The sequence below is a fragment of the Peromyscus californicus genome, unplaced genomic scaffold (assembly GCF_007827085.1).
Source record: "Peromyscus californicus insignis strain IS unplaced genomic scaffold, ASM782708v3 Scaffold_5__1_contigs__length_169319896, whole genome shotgun sequence".
NCBI classification, from domain to species: Eukaryota; Metazoa; Chordata; class Mammalia; order Rodentia; family Cricetidae; genus Peromyscus; species Peromyscus californicus.
Window position 1 is genome coordinate 156,221,934 of NW_026294573.1, and position 20,125 is coordinate 156,242,058.

The window sequence follows — 20,125 nt, forward strand, 5'->3', positions numbered from 1 at the left end:
TGTCCTCATCAAAGTTGAGAAATTCACATTTCTTTCTCATATGTCTAATATGTTAACTTACAGATAGTTTACTTTACACATTAAATATATTGCATAGGACAGAAACCCAGTTTACTTTCCTTGTAATGTAATTAGAAGATGCTATGTCATCTCATTCAATGTTGTGTGTTGCCATATTCCTGCCATGTGCCTATGCTAATACCTAGCAAATTACAATAGAGCATAAATTATGACTTTCTAAAATACCCGGTAAAACCCTAGTCATTCAAAATTCTGGGGATCATCAACCTTTTAAAATTAGCTATATAGATTGGATTGGGTAATACTTTCTGAAGAGTCAATAAGGACATATTTTTGGCTGTAAATGTTGTGTGGTCTCTGTCACCATTGTTGAAGTAGGCAATGTACAGAGAGAGCAACAGAGAGGAATCACTGAATGTGGCTCTTTGGTTATAGTACACTGATTCCTTTCCTTAGACAGCACTTTACACAAACTTTCCCTCTTAGTGAAAATATGATAAATATGACTAAAGACAAATCTACTTATAAATGCTATGATTTGTTGTGTGTGTGTACAAAGTACACTTGCCAACATGCTAAAATGCTGTGAACACTTATATATCTTAGTGATAAAAGAAATTTCCATATTCTTTTAGTTATTGTGTATTTAGAAACTTTAATCTTATTTCTACTCATTATTCACAGAATAAAGGTGTTTAGGAGGTGAAATTGAAATTGTATAACAATGTTTGGGGTGGACATGATATAAGTAAGGACTGTGTTTAACAACATATACATCTAAATGTGAAATTGTAATAAAATTAGGTTATGCTTAGTTTCAAATAGACTTCTCCTTCCGTCAGGATTTTTAGGAAGGAATTAATTTATCTTGGTCCTCAGATGGTGAGACATTGAAAAACAATTGACAGTAACAAGTGATTGTGTCAAAACAAACAGCATGTCCATTAAGGTGAGCTTGAAGCCAGTAACACAGAAATCCACAGAAAAGAAAGACTACCTGATAGACATGCTCGATATTAGGAGACTGAATCACTGGCATGAAAATGAGAAAAACTGATGATGCTATAGATCCAAATATAACTGGAAGCCACACCTGAAAGGAGAAAAAATTTTAAGCTTATTGATGGCATGCTAAGTTCCTATGACAAAAGAACATTATATTTGTTACAGAACCAATAGGAAGTGAGTGCATACATATCTTCAAAAGCTTTAGAGTAGGTAGTCCTGGTATTAGCTAGTCAAAAATTAATTTATTGCATATCATATATCATAAAAATATGTGGTGAATTTTGTTGTACCCTAATAACATTTGACTGAAGATCAGTGAACAGAACAAGCCACTAGATTAAACATAGAGGCCAGGCAATGAAAACATACACCTTTAATCCTAGCACTCGGGAGGCAGGGATACATCTGGATGGATCTCTGTGAGTTCAAAGCCCCCTAGTCTACAGGAGATTGATTCAGTCTAGGAGAGAAACAGAGCCAGGCAGTGGTGGTACACACCATTAATCCCAGTATGTTGGATTCACACGCCTTTAATCCCAGCACTTGAGATATCATCCTTTGCTATCAGTACTTGGGAGGCACACAACTTTTTATCCCAGCACTAGCGAGGTTGAGACAGGAAGTGATATGGCTGGGCAGAGAAAGGTATATAATTCATGAGGAGGCAGGAACTAAATTTTTTGGCTAGAGGCCTTTTGACTAGAGAGGTATTTTAGCTGAGGACTTAGAGGCTTTCAAACAAAGGATTTGTGGAGTTGACAAGTGAGATATGGCAATTGCTTGTTCCTTTGTCTCACCATCTTTCTGTATTTACCCCAATATCTGGCTTTGGGTTTTTTATCAAAAGACCAATTAGAAATCATGCAACAAAAATGTTGTTGTGAACTTACATATTTAAATACAGTGTACTTGAATTAATATTTTATTCATCCCACTGAGTCATTCATCACTAAAGCCAGCTCTTTATTTTCAAACAATAGAGAAAAGGGTTCCCATGTGGAATTGCCATAAATTGAAATAGCAGCATCACTCTACTATTCATCATTCCAATGATCTTTTATCTGAATTAGGAAAACTACTACATATTTACTCATAGCCAAACTTCCCCCTTCCTTATTATCTTACTTTTTTATTAATTTTTTAGTTGGCATACTGTAGTGATGTATTTACATGTGTAATGAGTGTTTATTTCTGAAATTTTTTTTTTTGTTTTGTTTTGTTTTTTTGGTTTTTCGAGACAGGGTTTCTCTGTGTAGCTTTGCGCCTTTCCTGGTACTCGCTTTGGAGACCAGGCTGGCCTCGAACTCACAGAGATCCGCCTGGCTCTGCCTCCCGAGTGCTGGGATTAAAGGCGTGCGCCACCACCGCCCGGCTATTTCTGAAATTTTTATAGCCACAAATAAATCAGTTATGTTCTTATTCTTCCTTTCATTCCGTTTTCCTTCTTGCTTATCTCTTTTCTTCCACAAAATTATTTCCACTTTGGCTTTAAAATAAATGTCTGATTATCTCTTTTTGTTCTCATTAATCTGTCTTTTGAACAAAAGGAGATCAAGGGGACACAATTTGGAAAGGAAGAAGTCAATTTTCAGTTTTGCAGATGATATAATAGTATACATAAGTGACCCCCAAAGTTCTACCAGAGACCTCCTACAGCTGATAAACTGCTTCAGTAAGGTGGCAGGATATAAGATTAACTCAAAAAATCAGTAGCCCTCCTATATACAAATGATAAACGGGCTGAGAAAAAAATCAGAGAAACATGACCTTTTGCAATAGCCACAAATAATATAAAATACCTTGGGGAAACTCTGTCTAAGCAAGTGAAAGTCCTGCATGATAAGAACTTTAAGTCTCTGAAGAAAGAAATCTAAGAAGATATCAGAAAATGGAAAGATTTGCCATGCTCATGGATAGATAGAATTAACATAGTAAAAATGTCAATCTTGTTGAAAGCAATCTACAGATTCAATGCAATCCCCATCAAAATCCCAACACAGTTCTTCACAGACTTGGAAAGAACAATACTTAACTTTATATGGAAAAACAAAAAAGCTAGGATAGCTCAAAGAATCCTGTACAATAAAGCAACCTCTATAGGCATTATGATCCCTGACTTCAAGCTCTACACTAGAGCTATAGTAATCAAAACAGCTTGGTACTGGCATAAAAACCAACACGTGGACCAATGGAATTGAATTGAAGACCTTGACATTAATCCTCATACTTATGAACATATGATGTTCGACAAAAAAGCCAAAACTGTACCATGGAAAAAAGAAAGCATCTTGAACAAATGGTGCTAGCATAACTGGATGTCAACATGCAGAAGATTACAAATAGATCCATATCTGTCACCATGCAGAAAACTCAAGTCCAAGTGGAACAAAGACCTCAACATAAATCTAGTTACACTGAACTTGATAGAAGGGAAAGCAGGAAATAGTCTTGAACGCATCAGCACAGGAGACCACTTCCTAAATATAACACCAGTAGCACCAACAGTGAGAGCAACAATAAATGAGACCTCCTGAAACTTAAAAGCTTTTGTAGAGCAAAGGACACGGTCAGCAAGACAAAGCGACAGCCTACAGAATGGGAAAAGATCTTCACCAACCCCACATCTGACAAGGGCTGATCTCCAAAATATATAAAGAACTAAAAAAGCTAGACTTCAAAATATTGAAAAATCCAATTAAAAAATGGGCTACAGTGCTTAACAGGGAATTCTCAACAGAAGAATCTCAAATGGCTGAAAGGCGTTTAAGGAACTGCTCAACATCCTTAGTCATCAGGGAAATACAAATCAAAACAACTCTGAGATACCATCTTATGCCTGTCAGAATGGCTCAGATCAAAAACACTGAAGACAGCTTATGTTGGAGAGGATGTGGACCAAGGAGAACACTCCTCCACTGTTGGTAGGAGTGCAAACTTGTACAGCCACTTTGAAAACCAGTATGGCAGTCTTCCTCAAGACCCAGCAATACCACTTTTGGGCTTATACCCTAGGAATCTTCAATCTTACCACAAGGACACATGCTCATCTATGTTCACATCAGCATTATTTGCAATAGTCAGAACCTGGAAACAACTTAGATGCCCCTCAAGTGAAAAATTGATAAAGAAATTGTGGTATATATATACAATGGAGTACTACTCAGCAGAGGAAAAACAATGACATCATGAGGTTTGCAGGCAAATGGATGGAACTAGACAAAATCATCCTGAGTGAGGTAACCCAGACTCAGAAGGACAAACATGGTATGTACTCACTCATAAGTGAATACTAGATGTGAGGGAAAGGAAGGGATGACCAGACTCCAACCCACAGCTCCAGAGAGGGTAGCTAGCAGGGTAAAACTCTAGGAGGGACACATGGATGGCCCATCTAATGGGAAGTGGAGGAGATCTACATGAGTGGACTGGGAGTGGAGGGGTGGCAGAGGGCAAGGTGTGGGGCATGAAAACATAGGGAAATGGGAGGGTCGAGCTGGAACAGGGACAGAGTGGGAGGGGAGGGAGATTCCATGATAGATGAGGACATCATGGAAATAGGAAGAGGCAGTGTGCTGGGGATGCTCTCAGGTATCCACAAGGATGATCCCACCTTGGAGTGCTGGCAGTGGTCCAGAGAGTGCCTGGACTGGTCTACTCTGGTGACCAGTCTAGTGAATAACCTAGTTGTCATCATAGAGCCTTTGTCTAGTGACTGATGGAAGCAGATGCAGAGATCCATTGCCAGGCGACAGGCTAAATCCAATGGATGAGGGAGAGGAGGGTTTCTCGGGGTAGAGGACTTTGAGATCATGATGGGAAGACATGTAGAGATGACTGGCCACACTAATGGAAGCCCAAGAACTGTTGACTATTGGCTGTGGAGCCCCCTTGGGACTGGACTATGCCCTCTAGATAAGGAAGACAGTTGTTTGGTTCCAACTGTTTGGGGAGCACCCAGGCAGGGGGATCAGGATCTGTCCCTGGTGCATGGGCAGGCTTTTTGGAGCCCATTGCCTGTTGTGAGATGCCTTGTGCAGCCTTGGTGCAGTGGGGAGGGGCTTGGACCTGCCTAGGTTTAGTGTGCCAGACTCTACTGACTCCCCATGGGAGACCTTGATTTGGGGGATGTGGGTACGTGGGGTGGCTAGGTAGGGAGGCCTTGAAGGTAGGAGGAGGGAGGAGGGGTATCTGTGGGTGGTATGTAGAGTGAGTAGAAAATTTCTTAATAAGGAAAAATCAAAAGAAAAAAATAAAAGAAATGCACTGAGACTCTTAGATTAGTGATACCTAAATAAAAATATCTGTCAATGTGTCATAAGCTGGGAGTGAGGGCTACAGAAAGTCCCACATAGGAATTGTCTTAAATGCTAGCATTTGAAAGAAAAATAGTAAATGGAGATGAGATATACTCCTATTGTAGACTGTGTTGTTTCATTAAAAAAAAGAAGAATCAAAAAAAAAAAGAAGAATCAGTTTTGGTCTAGCACTTGCCTTGATATCTTGTTGCTTTATTGCAATCAAATTTGATAATATTTTTCAATTATTGTCTCATTATTAATGAAATATGTATTAATTATTCACAGAAATTAAGTGACGTGTGCCGTTTTGAAAAAAAACTCTTTCTTTAGGCATCATCATTCCCTTCGATCCCATTTCTATGTTTATTTTCAATATGTGCATGTGTACAAATACATATTTTAACAAAATAAATGTGATTTCTGACCTTAAGTGTAGTTATGTATAATATTATATTTATTGATTTAAAAATGTTCAATTATCTCTTTATTTCTTTAACTAAGCCAAAATTTCCCATTGTATCTGATTCTCCTTATGTGGTCTCATATTCATATTGGAAACATTTTGTTAAGAATTATTGTGTATATATTTTTCAGAAAAATTATTTTGTAGCTTTCTATATTTTTATAAATTCATAATGGTCTTATACATACCAAGATTTTGTAAGGATGGATCTGATGATTTTCCCTACAATTCTTGTTTTATTCTCACTTTTCTTTTCATATATAAAAGAACATTATTTTTACATGATATTTGAAATGGTAATAGAGCAAGCATTCCATTACCAAATACCTACTTTTCATGTTGTAGGTCTTTCACCAGGGATTGGTCCTAGAACGTACTAGGGAACTTGATTCTTTTTATCTTCAATTCTCTGTGTCAAGAGCAACTTTTCTTGCCTGACTCTTAAGAAGGTACCATCTCAATTCCTTGTTCTATTTGCTTTTCCACAACCATGTTCCTACATGTTTTTTGTCATTTTGGAAATGGTTCTGCCTAAATGTATTCTAACATCAAATGGACATCATTAGATTCTGTGTCTTTTCAGATTGTTAATCAGTTTTATACAATATGCCATTATATAGAAGACTCAGTGTTTTCTTCACTAAGAGTGTTTTCTATGTGTCCATTTTATAATATCTGATAACAAATAGGTCCTTAAATATAGGTCTGAGCATTGCTCTATTTAACATCTGCTGTGCTGATTCTTTGCACTATGCTACACAAATACCCAGTCTTTCAGTGATATCACATTTTTAGATTAATAATGTTTCTAGTTTGGACACACATCACACTGAAATACTCCTTGCTCTTGAGTAATCCTCTTGTACACTATAAAGATTTTTCACTAGAATTAGATTAATTAAATTCTGATTGGCCAGTCTCCAGGCAGGAATTATAGGCAGATCAACCAACCTAAGGATGCTTGGAGGAAGAAGAATGGATTCAGTAGAGTAATCAAAAGATGGAGAGAAGTTGAGATGACCATGATGCCATACTCAGAAAATGTACCAAGCCACATGGCAAAACATAGATAAGAAATATGAGTTAATTTAGTTAAAGTGTTAGCTATCAACAAGCCTGAGCTATTGACTGAATATGTATTATTTATATTAAGTCTCAGAGTTGGTTATTTGGGACCAAACAGTTATGACAGAAAAATTACATCTACAAATAGCACCCAAAATGGGGCATAGATCTACATAAGACCTAAAAAGCTTAAAATGGGGTTCTAGACACAGAAATGGAGCCAAGCGCTGCTTCCTAGTCTCATGTCTCTCATGCTAGCCACAGCACAGAGCTGCATCTCCTTAAAGCTGCCAGCTCACCTTGGAAACTGCAAGGTGGGATCCTGCAGTCTCTCACCCTGGCCATGAGCTAAGCTCTGTGGCAGTTTCCTTCCGTCTCTCACGCTAGCTGCAGTATAGAAAAGTCTCTCCTAAGACTCACCCCCAAACACTATGTGCTACTGCCATGTGCTAAACTGGAAAATCCTGGGAACTAAGAGCAATTTAAGATTTGTCTCATGTGAGGAAAAAAAATACAGATATGCAGTAAAGATAGATGCAGACCAAAAAATCCTTTAAACAGGTTACAGTGTGTTTAACAATATATGTAAGCTTTGAAGAGAAAGAAAAGGGGTTCAGAAAGTCCTTTAAAAAGGAATAGAATAATGAAGAGTAAAAAATGCCACATTAAGAGTTGAATTACACAGAGAGTCTGGATTCTTTGGCTGACTTGTATACAGTACACAGTATATACTTGTAACAATGTAGATATGTATGTTACCTTTAAAATTTTACGTATTTTCAGAATAAGAGGATGAGACACCAATGTAAATGGATGGTCTAGGTTATCTAGCATTTCAAAATGCATCTGTTATAGTCTCCTCAAAAGTCTGCATTCAAAACAGCTTTAAGGCTTCTGGTTGAGATGGTCCACCCTCACAGACCTTTCCAGACAACACTTCATTATTATCCCATTTTTTCAAGATTCCCTAAAAATACTAGTACCACCAAACAACATGAAGCAGTCTAAAATAAACAATGCCCACATTCCTAAAAGATTGGCTATAGATTTTTTTTGGCTTTTAAGATGGATTGGTTACAAGTTGTTATTGGTCATAGTCAGGATAAAAGCTAGAAAAAGAATTAAATTCAAAGATCTCTTTCTGCATGAATAAAAGGGGGTATAATATAGAAATGGTGAGATAAAAGTTGGATTATTGAATCTACTTTAATCTGAAAGAATAACTATCAATCTTAAATGTTTACATTAGTATAGATTTGGTTTACTGATGGAAATTTAAAGTTATTTCTGTTATACTTTATGTATATTTCTACTCTTGTTTGGAGTATTATGTTTATGCACATCATTTAAAAATGTAATTTATAATAAAATAGAGATTCATAGTCATCTATAATAGTCAAACTTATAGTCACATTGGGTATGTTTTCAAAATCATATATAGATTTTAGATAGACAGGTGGTCTTCAAACACATCAGAGGTCTACAAATAAGGCATTTAAGATGCCTTAATAGCAAAGTTTTTTATGAAAATGAGAAATGTATGCTCCTGAAAGTACCAACGTACTTCAGAGTAGATGATGGGCATCAAAGAAACTCCATATAGAGTTCAATTTCTTTGTGGTGAAAGTTAGCTACTGAGCAAGAAGCTTCCCTGGCCTGAACTACTGAGAGTATGTTTACCATATTGGACAAGCCAGACACAAAGGAAAGTGATACCAATCTTTGCCAAGACAAAGCATGGCAGTTATTCAAAAATCCTTCTTCATAGTTCATCTGTGAGATATTCTAGGCCTGCAGGTTAAAGATGGATGCCCCAACATTGCAGAGGAACCTTGGATGACTGTCCATTCAGGTGACTGTTTCTGTCATTTCTTAGTTTTGGAAGCTTTTGCTCTGCACTTCCTGTTTACTCAGGTAATATTATATCCTTCTCAGGTTTCTGATGGAGTCGAAGACTAGATAGGTATAGTTATACTTATCCTTGTTACCAAATTCCAAAAAGAAATTTACAAGAGTAATAAAGTGTATAAGCTTTAAAGTCATAAAAGAATAATTTTGAGTTGGTAATGCAAGTTAGGATATAAAGTGATTTAGGTACAAAACTCTGGACTCACCAACATAGGATAGATAATGGAGTATTTTCTTTAATTTTTCCAGATACAAATAGACTGGATAGTGTAAGTGTAATTCTTACTTAATAATTGTTTTGTTGTATATAGTTATACTAAGTTAAAATTAAAACTTTTTAATTAGACAAAAAGGAAATTTTGTGGGATAATCCTCTTGTAAATTGTAAAGATTTGTCACTTGAATTTGCTTAATAAAATACTGATTGGCCAGTTGCCAACCAGGAAATAAAGGTGGGGTGACCAAACTAAAGATGGTGGGATGAAGAAGGGTGGAGTCAGGAGTGTTACAAAGAGATGCAGAGAAGGAAGATGGGCATGCCATACTAAGAAAAGGTACCAAGCCATGTGGCAAAGCATAAATAAGAAATATGGATTAATTTAAATATAAGAATTATCTAGCAAAAAGCCTGAACTGTTGGCTGAGTATTTATCATTTATATTAAGTAACAGAATTGATTATTTGGGAGCAAGTGGTGGAGAGCGCAAGACTCCACCTACAACTCCTATTTGCCATGTACTGTGTTCAGGAAAGATAATGAAAGTTAATAAACAGGAATCTGAGAGGCATTGTGTGGGTGCATTAACTGATAACTTAATTGATATGTTCATCAGATTTTTTGTTGTTAAAATGATATCTGATATGATTCTAATAAAGTCTATATGAGACTCATGTCCACTAGAATGTGCTCAACAAATGAAATTTATTCATTATTTTGACTGATGATGATTTCTTTTTATGCCCCCTGAATAAAGCAAGGTTTAAAAATATATTTATCCCAATTTCTCTGACTTATCCACATGATTATCTGAAATATAGCAGGGATATCACAATGTATCCAATGTATCATTCACTTTTGTTCATGTAGGATGTACTTGAAGAGGAAGCAATTACAAGAAAGAAGAATATGGAATATGGTACAGTATGACACTTCTCAAAATATGGTCAGTATTCAACTATTTATAAGAATCTCAAGATGAGGCCCCCAACTGGATCAAGCCTTCTGAATGGGTGAGACAGTTGATTGGCTTGATCTGTTTGGGAGGCATCCAGGCAGTGGGACTGGGTCCTGTGCTCATTGCATGAGTTGGCTGTTTGAAACCTGGGGCTTATGCAGGGTCCCTTGGCTCAGCCTGGGAGGAGGGGACTGGACCTGCCTGGACTGAGTCTACCAGGTTGATCTCAGTCCTCGGGGGAGGCTTTGCCCTGGAGGAGGTGGGAATGGGGGTTCGTCTGGGGGGAAGGGAAGGGGGGCGGGGAGGGGGGGCGAACAAGGGAATCTGTGGCTGATATGTAGAACTGAATTATATTGTAAAATAAAATAACACACACACACACACACACACACACACACACACACACACACACACACACACAGAATCCCAAGATGAATTATATAGGAGTACATAGGAGAAAATTTGTTATTGTGGAACTTATTAACAATACTCATGTACTTATTATGGTCACTGTCATAAAATACAGAAGTTTTTTTTTATCATTTTGCATAATCTCTGCAACCATGATACAGCTTAAATCTTGATGAAATTCATAGGAATATTGAGAAGGAAAGCAAAAATGATGTGACATCCCTGGATTTATGTTATATAAATGTGTGACTTACATAGTGCAGAGATAATATGAATGAAAATTGTCCATGATAAGTCTTTGCTAAAAATCATGAATTAAATAAAATATCAGATAAAGAAATAAGCAAAAAGAGGAAGCTTCTTCTACTTTGTGAAATTATTATGTGAGCTTGTTCTTTTGAGCATGGGGACTATAGTTTTCTCCTGAGTATTATTATTTGCTTCCTGGAAGATAATGATGATATCTGCCTTTCCTGCAGTGTATCAGTTATCTGCTTTCACACAATAAAAATGAAGCCTCAAATAGCACATATCACAAAAGCTTAGTTGGAAGACATAGAGCTACTACCTCATAAAATGGGTTGAAAACTGGTTAGAAGAATCTCACAGTTACTGAGCAAGTTTTAACAGCAAACAGGCTGCATATTCAATATTAGTATTTACATATTGACTTACCTTATAAGGTCTTGGTAGATCAGGCTTTTGGTACCTTAGTTTAAGCAACCCTATCACATTCAGCAAATTTACACACGATGCTCCTAGCGTCACATATTTCACTAGGTAGATTAAATCTGAAGCTATTATTGCAATAGAAGATAAAATGGTAATCAGGATGACTGCTACAACTGGAGAGTGATGATCATTAAGCATTGAATAGATGACAGGTAATTGTCCATTTTGACTTGCACAGTAAAATATTCTTGATGCTGAAAGTATTCCAGAAGAACCACTGGTCACCAGTGAAGCTGAGATTCCCAAAGAAAGTACCCATTGTGCAGAAGGGAAGACTCTGTCCATCCATGTGACAGCAATAGAATCTATGAAAATTCGAAATGCCAAAGTCATTTTTGCTTGAAAGGAAATAGAACAGCACTCTGCAATTGTTTCTGTTGTCATGCATATTGTAATAGAACTTGGTCATTTTTTTCTAGGAGAGGGAGTCTCTCACTCTTCTAATCTGTTGTGCCTTGTGATTGATTTGTCCATTAAAGCACATTAGAAGTGGATGTTTGAGAGCTGCAAGGCTGCTCAGTGCCAGGAATAACAGTTCTTGCTTTCTTGATTGTTAAACTGTCTATCTCATGAATTTACCACCCCCAACCTTTTTGTCAGCTAATAAGACAGAAAAAAGTCATTCTAGCTGTGGAGACCTAGCACTGTATTATAAGTTTCTCCCAGTAAAAATGGCCTAAAATTCAGCCAGTATGGTGTTGCATAAATAGTGAAGTTTGTGTGATGTGACACCTCCCTCACATCCTCCCTTTAATGGCCCTGTGTTGCAGATGTACTTAGAAGTGCTCCTGTCCAATATCCTTTTTGACATTGCCAAATCTTGATTATACTACTATGTCAAAGACTGAAAATATCCTAAAGAAAGACTATTTGTGGCCCTCTCTCTTTTATCATAGTATTTAAAATCAATGCTGCCCACGTCTGGAATTGAAATTTCCCCAGTAATCTCATCTGGAGGAAGGGAAAGTTGAAGCTCTGGTTCCAACTAGAATAAGCACTTGTCTCTGAAGAAAAGTTTTCATGTGTTTTTTAACAATTTGACAGACTACATAGAGAAATCCCAGAAAGTAATGAATGAGTGATGATAGGGCTACACTTTTTCCTAGTGATATTCTGATGGGTATATGTAGAAGAGCCAATCATGAAAATTAGCGCTCACATTTACAAATAACTAGCAGTATCCTAGAAAAACTGAGAGTTACAATATGTGAAGTATGGCTGAGAACTGGTTGTGACTCACTTTTTGATCCACTTCTGATGGATACAAATGACAGCCTTAATGAAAATCATGGCAGTGGGTTTCACATCTAAGAAAGTAAAGAGATGTTGTCTATTTTAAACAGCCTCTTTCATTGCAAAGATAAATGTATATTTTGAAGCATAGTGTTTATTCTTTGTGTTCTTGTCCTGATTGTTCAGGTATCTTGATATTCTTTTTTACTCTTTTCCTACTCTTCTGTCTTTGTCCTTTATTTTAGTTTTTCTTGGTACATGGCCTTTCTGGATCTATAATTTAGTTGTTATCATATAATAGATGATTTAGGTTATTTTGTTTTCAGTAGATTCATTGAATATCCCAAAAATAAACATTATTTTCATAGCACTGTATGCATACTAATTATATTTATAGTATATAAAAACTTCAATCAATTTCTTATCACAGACAGGCATCTATCCTATTTAATTTTACTTCATCATACCTGAAGAGATGATTTCCTGTGGTGTCAGAACTGCCAAGTATGATATATTAGTCAGTAAGTACAACAGAGTCACAATGGACAGGCCAGATATTACAGATCTTGTAATTGTATCAGTAGGGCTTTTTATTTCTCCTAAGAAAAATAAATAAATATATTAGAAAATGACACATCAAACATATGAACTTCCCAAAGCCCCATGTCATGGAGATGATCACATTAGGCCTCTGATAAAGCATTTCTTTCTGTCACTAGAGATTATGTATACTCTTTCTTTCACTGAGATAGAAATATTGAGGGTTTAGATATAAAATACAGATCTTCACATATTTAGTAAGCCTATTGAATGTAAAGTAGTGCTTTTTTGTCTTTGATTGTTTCCTGAACACAAGAACCTAGACATATTAACTCTTTTAAGGTACATATTTTAGAACAAAATGTCTCATGAGTCAATATGAAGGACACAATTTTGTTCATTTATAAACAGCAATCCTACTGTGCAATGACGTAACTCTGTAAACATTTTATTGTAGATGTATAGTGGTGTTAATGAACTGTGGTCTACAATATCCATTTAAGTCAGTGCAGTGTTCCCAAAACTCAGGTTTTCATAGATGATGAGGGTCAATTAACATTAATGAGTGAGAAGTAGTCATGAAAAAAAATTTATAAGAGGCCCTGTGTTGGATGGAGCATTACCAAATACTTCTTTTCCTCCTTCTACTCCATGCATGGTCTGTTATCAAGTGAGGTAAAGTTTGAACTAAAATGAATGGTCTATTCCTGGCAGTGATGACAAGAAATGAGATTTCTGAATCAATATGGAGAAGCTGGTGGTGCTGGGAGAGAATAATCACATCTATGACTTGACAGATATTCCAGTAGAGCAGTTGGTCAGTTTTCACACACAAGTTGATTAACTGGTTTGCTATATTTGCTGGAGTCTGGTGTTGAAATTTATGAAATAGGAGTTATCTCTGAGGACATTTACAGCAGTAAAATAGGTTTCCCATGAAATGAAAGAAGTTCATCTTTAAGTGAAGACTCTAAACTCTTCTCATCAAATAGTTAAATTTTAGAGAGTTGTAACAAGATTAATCCAGATAGTAAAAAGTTATATTATTACATAATGCAAATAAGTGGAACCCTACAAATACTAGGAACATTAGTACAGACATGGTTGTGATTATTTGGAATTACAAGAAACAAATGAATGCCACATATTAATAGATTATAATCATGATCTGTTTGTCTTCCTTTCATAAATCATTTGTACCTAGTAGATATTTATGGAACATTGTACTTGAACAGAAAAGAATATACCTTCTCTTCTATAGCACACATAGGTTTCTACAAAATTGACCACTTACTCAGACATAAAGTCTCAACATATATACAAGACAATTGAAATAATGCCCTGAATCATATCTGACCACCATCGATTAAAGGTGGATATTGACAACAGAAACAAGATGAATCTTCAAAACTCATGGAAACTGAACAAATATCTACTTAATGAGAACTAGGTTAGAAAAGTATTTAGAACTAAATCAATAACTTTGTAGAATTGAATGACAATGAAAATATAACACACTCAAAACTTTGTGAAACAATGAAGGCAGTTTTGAGAGAAGTTCATATCATTCATTAAATACTCATCAAAAATTTAGAATGATCTCATGCTAGTAATTTAAAGGCACACCTGGAAGTTCTAGAACAAAAAGAAGAACTCATATTCAAAAGGAATAGCTAGCAGGAAACAATCATCTCATAGCTAAAAGAAGTTAAATAGAAAAAAAATACAAAGATTCACTGAAATAAAATGTTCTAGGTTTTATTTTATCAGCTATAGAAGTTCCCTGATAGATTTTTGGATCACTTACATACATTATCATATCTTCTACAAATAGCAATTCTTGGATCTTTTCTTTTCCAATTTGTATTCCTTGATTTCCCTTAGTGTATTATTGCTCTAGCTAAACCTTTAAGTACTATATTGAATAGATGTGGAGAGAAAGGACAGCCTTGTTTTGTTGCTGAGTTTAGTTCATTTTCTTTGAGCCTCCATTTAATTTGATGTTGACTATAAGTTTGCTGTAAGTTGTCTTTATTATATTTAAGTACATCCCTCGAATCCCTGATCTCTCCAAGACTTTTCCTATGAGTGGGGTGTTAGATTTTGTCAAAGATTTTTGACATCTAATGAGATGATCATGTTGGATTTTTTTGGAGTTTGTTTATATGGTGGGTTTCATTCACTGATTTTCATATGTTGGTCCATCTCTGCATCTATGGCATGAAGCCTACTTGATCATGCTGGAACAAGGGGAACATTTCTCTATTGTTGGTGGGAGGGCAAACTTGTATATCCACTTTGAGACTCAAAATGGCAGTTTCTCAGAAAATGAATTGGGGATAGATTTATCTCAGGCCCCACCTATACCAGTACTGGTTATAGACCCAAAGGAGATATCATCCTGCCACAAGGACACTTGATCAACTATGTTAACAGCAGCTTTATTCATTTTAACCAGAAACTGTAAACAACCTAGGTGACCCTCAACTGAGGAATGGATAAATAAGATGTAATATATTTGCAATGGAGTTTCTCAGCTGTTAAAAATGACATTTTCAGGCTAGTATGGAAATAGAAAAAAATTATCCTGAATGAGGTTACCCAGATCCAGAAAGACAAACATGGTATATACTCACTTATCAGTGGATATTAGCTATCAAGGAAAGGATAATCATACTAGCGCACACAGACCCAGAGAGGCTAAGTAACAAGGAGGGCTCAAGGAGGAACACAGAATCTCCCTGAGGAGGGTAAATAGAATAATTTTTGTCAGTGGACTGAGAGTGGAAGAGGATGGGAACAGGAGGGAATCAGGTGTGGGGGATGCAGGGAGAGAGTACGGGAGTGGAATCTAAATCTAGTAGAGTCATTGAATCTAGGATAAACATTAGAATGAAATAGTTCTTTCTTACCATATCTAGGGTAACATTAGAATATAGTCATTGTTTGCGGGAGGTACATATACCTTAAAGTAATTAGAAATTGTAGAGAATATTATTTGTTTTCTGTGATTTTACAGAGTTGTTTTTCTGGAGAAGTTTTCCATCCATTGCACGACTTTGGTCACAAGACTATCATGGCATATCTGGAGTGTCTTGCATACTGGGTACTGCAAACAGTACACGATAATGACTAAAGTTGAAAAGGTGAGATTATTTACTTCAGAGAACATATAGAATATATCAAAGGTGTTTTGGTTTAAAGGAACTTGTTTATAAAAAACAAATGTATAAGCCTTTGTACAGATGTTTGAAATTCAGTTCACAAAACCTTTTTCTCCTTGTCAGTGAGCTGAAACTTACATTCTTGAGTGGCTTTTCTTCTTTGAATGTCCTATGCAATACAAAACACGGACATTTGACACCCAACAACATGGACTCAAAGAAGAGAGGTGTCTGGATACTCCAGGACTGGATGCTAGTCCATAGGGCAGGTATGTGGGAAATTCACCATCTTAGGAGCAGAAATATTTGCAGTTGCTAATATGTGTGTTAAAAGGAAATAGATTGAAAATGGATGATAAACACCCTACAGAACTTTTGTTATTATTTCAATGGCAGGCTTATTGGTTTGAGGCAACTCCTTATATTCAATTAAAAGTGATAGTATGGGATCAAGTGTTGAGAAGTTTAAGGAGAGCTCATCAGAGAGGAGAGCCTATACCAGTGAAGATTTTGTCTTTATGTAATTAATCTCTAATGCTCTGGAGCCATTGCAGAGTGAGAAATTACAGAAAGTTCACTAAGATGAGAAACAGGGAAATTAAAAGGAAACCATTCTGGCTACAAAGTGTCAGTCAGCAGAGGAGAATTTTTTTTTACAAGAAGATAGGAATGTTGTTTCAGAGGGAAAAAGAAATGAAGAATGTCAAAACACTAGAAATGAATATGTTTCTTTAGATGATACAGACTTAGAAATGAGAAAGATTGAAATGCTAACTGCACATTTGCAGGAATTAAAGACATACATGAAAAAAAAAAAAACCTAACAAGACAAAGAACATGGGGAGAAAAAATATTCCTGGTAGAAAAGAGTCAAGGAAAAGAAATCAAAAAAGAAATTTCCTCAGTAAAAAGTGAAAGTGTTTAATCAAAGACCTCTGATGCCACCTTATGAGGGAATCGAGAAATGGTTGTCTAAGGTCGTAAGGACACCTTCACAGGTGTTTCCATTTAGTATGCAGGAAATGCCTGCAAATATTCAGTATCCTAATGTTAAGTTTAGATTACAGGCCTACAGATATGACAAACTTAATATCAAGAAGCAGCAGTGGCATATGGAATGCATTCAGCTTCTCTAAGACATGTTTTAAATAATTTTGCTGCTTAGAATACAATTATTTCATAACATCAGCACTTAATGGCAGTTATATTAGAAGCTGGTCCTCAATTACAATTGAGGCTCACCTGTGGACAGAGGACTCAGCAGGCATGGAATAGCGTAATCATGGTAGAATAGTGAAAATACAGAAGGATCATTTTCTAGGTGAATTTAAATATCATGATTTACAAAGACAGGTATAATTTGATGACTCCACTATCATGCAATGTCATTTAGCAGCATTAAGGGTCGGGGATGAGGTTAAGGGGCAGGGAGGAGAACTACCTCACTTACCAAAATGACACAAAGTTCAGGGGAAGCTGACACTGAATTTTTACAAAAATCGACTTCAGCATTGTAAAAAAGCAGTATCTGATCCTGATGTTATGAAGTTTTAGCTGAATATTTGGATTTTGAACAATTTAAAAAAAATGTGTCGCCTGAGTATAATCAAGAAAATGGCCTCAACCCTCAGGAGTTTGTATGAGGTACAGAAAAGTTACATATTGGACTAATGAATATAGATCTGTGAGAAAAGTGAAAGACAATCTTATAATGAATATAGATCTGTCAGAAAAGTGAAAGACAGTTTGTCTGGAAACCTGATGAACGGCTTAGTTCAGGACCCAAGAATAAAAAACATGAGCCAACAATATCTTTTCAGCAGTGGGATAGCTAACCAGCAAAGCAGTCAGTAGAATTCAAATTCAGTATTGGAGAATTAATGCATGCTACTTCAGGAAAGCACTGCTTCAGATTTAGCTGTGGGTAAACATCTAACATTATCCCCACAATTTACTAGTTATAAAGTAGCCACTGGAGTGTGTGGTTCTCTTTCACCAGGGAAAGTAGGAATAATGGTGGCAAGAAGTAGTTTAACATCTCAAGAATTTATTGTATACCCATGAATTACATAAGAGAAATTAAAATTGTGCTTCTATAAAAAAAGACCTTGCAAATAGAAGCTGGTGATGGAATTGCTCAGTTATTATTACTCCCACAACTTAAAGATAGAGCAGCTCCAGTATGTAGGACAGGAAGGTTTGTAAGTACAGGAAGAAAGGTGCTTTGGCAAATTCATTATTGATGAAAGGCCAAAATTCAAATAAAAAATGAATGGGATTGAGATTGAAGGGTTAATAGACATTGAAGCTGGTGTATTTATACTTTCTCAAGAGTCATGGAATACAAATTGATGTTGTCAAGAGGTGTCTACTGAATTTTTAGGAATTGGAATGTTATGTCAGATAAAACAAAGTGTAGAAGGGATTAAATGTATAGAACATGAAGTACAAAAAGGGATACTAAAGCCTTATGTGCCTGATATAGCCATGAATTTATGGCAGATAGATTTGCTTCAATACCATGGAACTTGGATTAATATTCCTACAATATCAGAAACAGCTTGTAAATTATGTTATAAATGGGATGAATTCCTAGAAATGTTGTTGGGAAAATTATCAAGGAAAATCACAGAATATACAGGTTGCCCAGAAAAAAGACAAGGCAGGAATTAGCTCCCCAAATTTGGAGTAGGAGACATTGCCATTAGCCCAAATGCTCTGACTTTAAAATGGTAAACTAATAAGCCTGTATTGGTGGAGAAGTGGTCCTTGATAAAAGAAAAAAATGTGGGTGCTTGAGTAACTAGTACAGGAACAGGTGGATGCTAAATGCATTAAGGAAATTATAAGTTCTTGGAATTCCCCTGCATTTGTCATAGAAAGAATCCTGGGAAAATGGTGAATGTTTACTGATTTGAGAGGTGTAAACCAAATTATTCAATATGTGGGTCTTTTAAGACCTTGAATTCTATTACTGTCTTTATTGCCTAAAGCTTGGCCTATAATAGCTGTTGATTTAAAAGACTGTTTATCCTGATTTGTACCTATTCTTTTAGCTTTTGTCTTTTTATAGGTGAATTGAGTACATTGATATTAAAAGATATTAATGATAAGATTATTTCTTTACTATTATTCAGTTGTATAAACGATATAGAGAAAAATTTGCTTTTACAATTCCTACTTATAATTCCCAAGCTATAAAATGATATTAATGGAAAGTCTTTCCCCAGGAAATAATCCAACTCTATGTCAATAATTTGTGAATCAACCAATGCAATTGGTTCATGATTTTCTCAATTCATTATTTATAATTATATGGGTGATATCTTAATAGTTGCCTCTGATAGCAATGTCCTTTAAAGAATGTTTGTTGAGATGCAACAGATATTATGTCAATGGAGATTGCAAATTGCTCCTGGGGAATTCAAAGAAGAGATTCTCTTAATTATTTAGGATTTAAATTAAATAAATATAGATTCCAACCACAAAAGATACAGATTAGAAGAGATCAATTACACACTCTTAATAATTTTCAAGTATTATTGGGAAATATTAATTGGTTGAAGTGTACCATTGGATGGACTATACAAGAATTAAACAATTTGTTTCAAATTTTCAAGGTGATTCAGACTGAAGCAGTCCAAAGCACTCAACAGCTGAAGCAGAAAAGGAGTTGACCCACGTAGAACAGAAATTACAAAATGCCTGTGTAGATTGATTAGATTTCACAATTGAATGCACTTTATCAATTTTACCTTCTACCCATTCCCCTATTGTACTCATTATACAAAGGGAGGAAAATATTTTAGAATAGATATTTTTTAGCCTATAAACAGAGGAAAAAAAGGTAAAAAAAAACTATAGTGAAAGGTTTCTGAATTAATTAAAGGAAAGAATAAGTCTTTATCAATTGTCAGGAATTCATCCAACTGAGATTATAGTGCCTTAAACTAATGTTGAAATTATGCACTTATCGATAACTAATGATAACTGGTAAAGAGCTTGTAGCAATTATTTAGAGGAGATCAAAAACAAATATCCCAAAATAAACAACTTCAATTTATAAAGAGAACTGAATGGATTCTTCCCCATGTAGTGAAAAAAGCA

General features: G+C 35.7%; 1 protein-coding gene across 1 annotated transcript in view; it reads right to left on the reverse strand.

The window, feature by feature from the left end:
• Positions 1 to 692: 692 nt before the first annotated feature.
• LOC128097668 (solute carrier family 7 member 13-like) overlaps positions 693 to 20,125 on the reverse strand; it is a 42,391-nt gene continuing 22,958 nt past the window's right edge. Inside the window, exons 2-4 of the mRNA XM_052718328.1 lie at positions 12,782 to 12,913; positions 11,025 to 11,386; positions 693 to 1,114 (exon numbers count right to left, since the gene is read on the reverse strand). Of these exons, the coding sequence (XP_052574288.1) occupies positions 869 to 1,114; positions 11,025 to 11,386; positions 12,782 to 12,913 (740 nt within the window). The 3' untranslated portion in view covers positions 693 to 868. The remainder of the gene's footprint in view (positions 1,115 to 11,024; positions 11,387 to 12,781; positions 12,914 to 20,125) is intronic.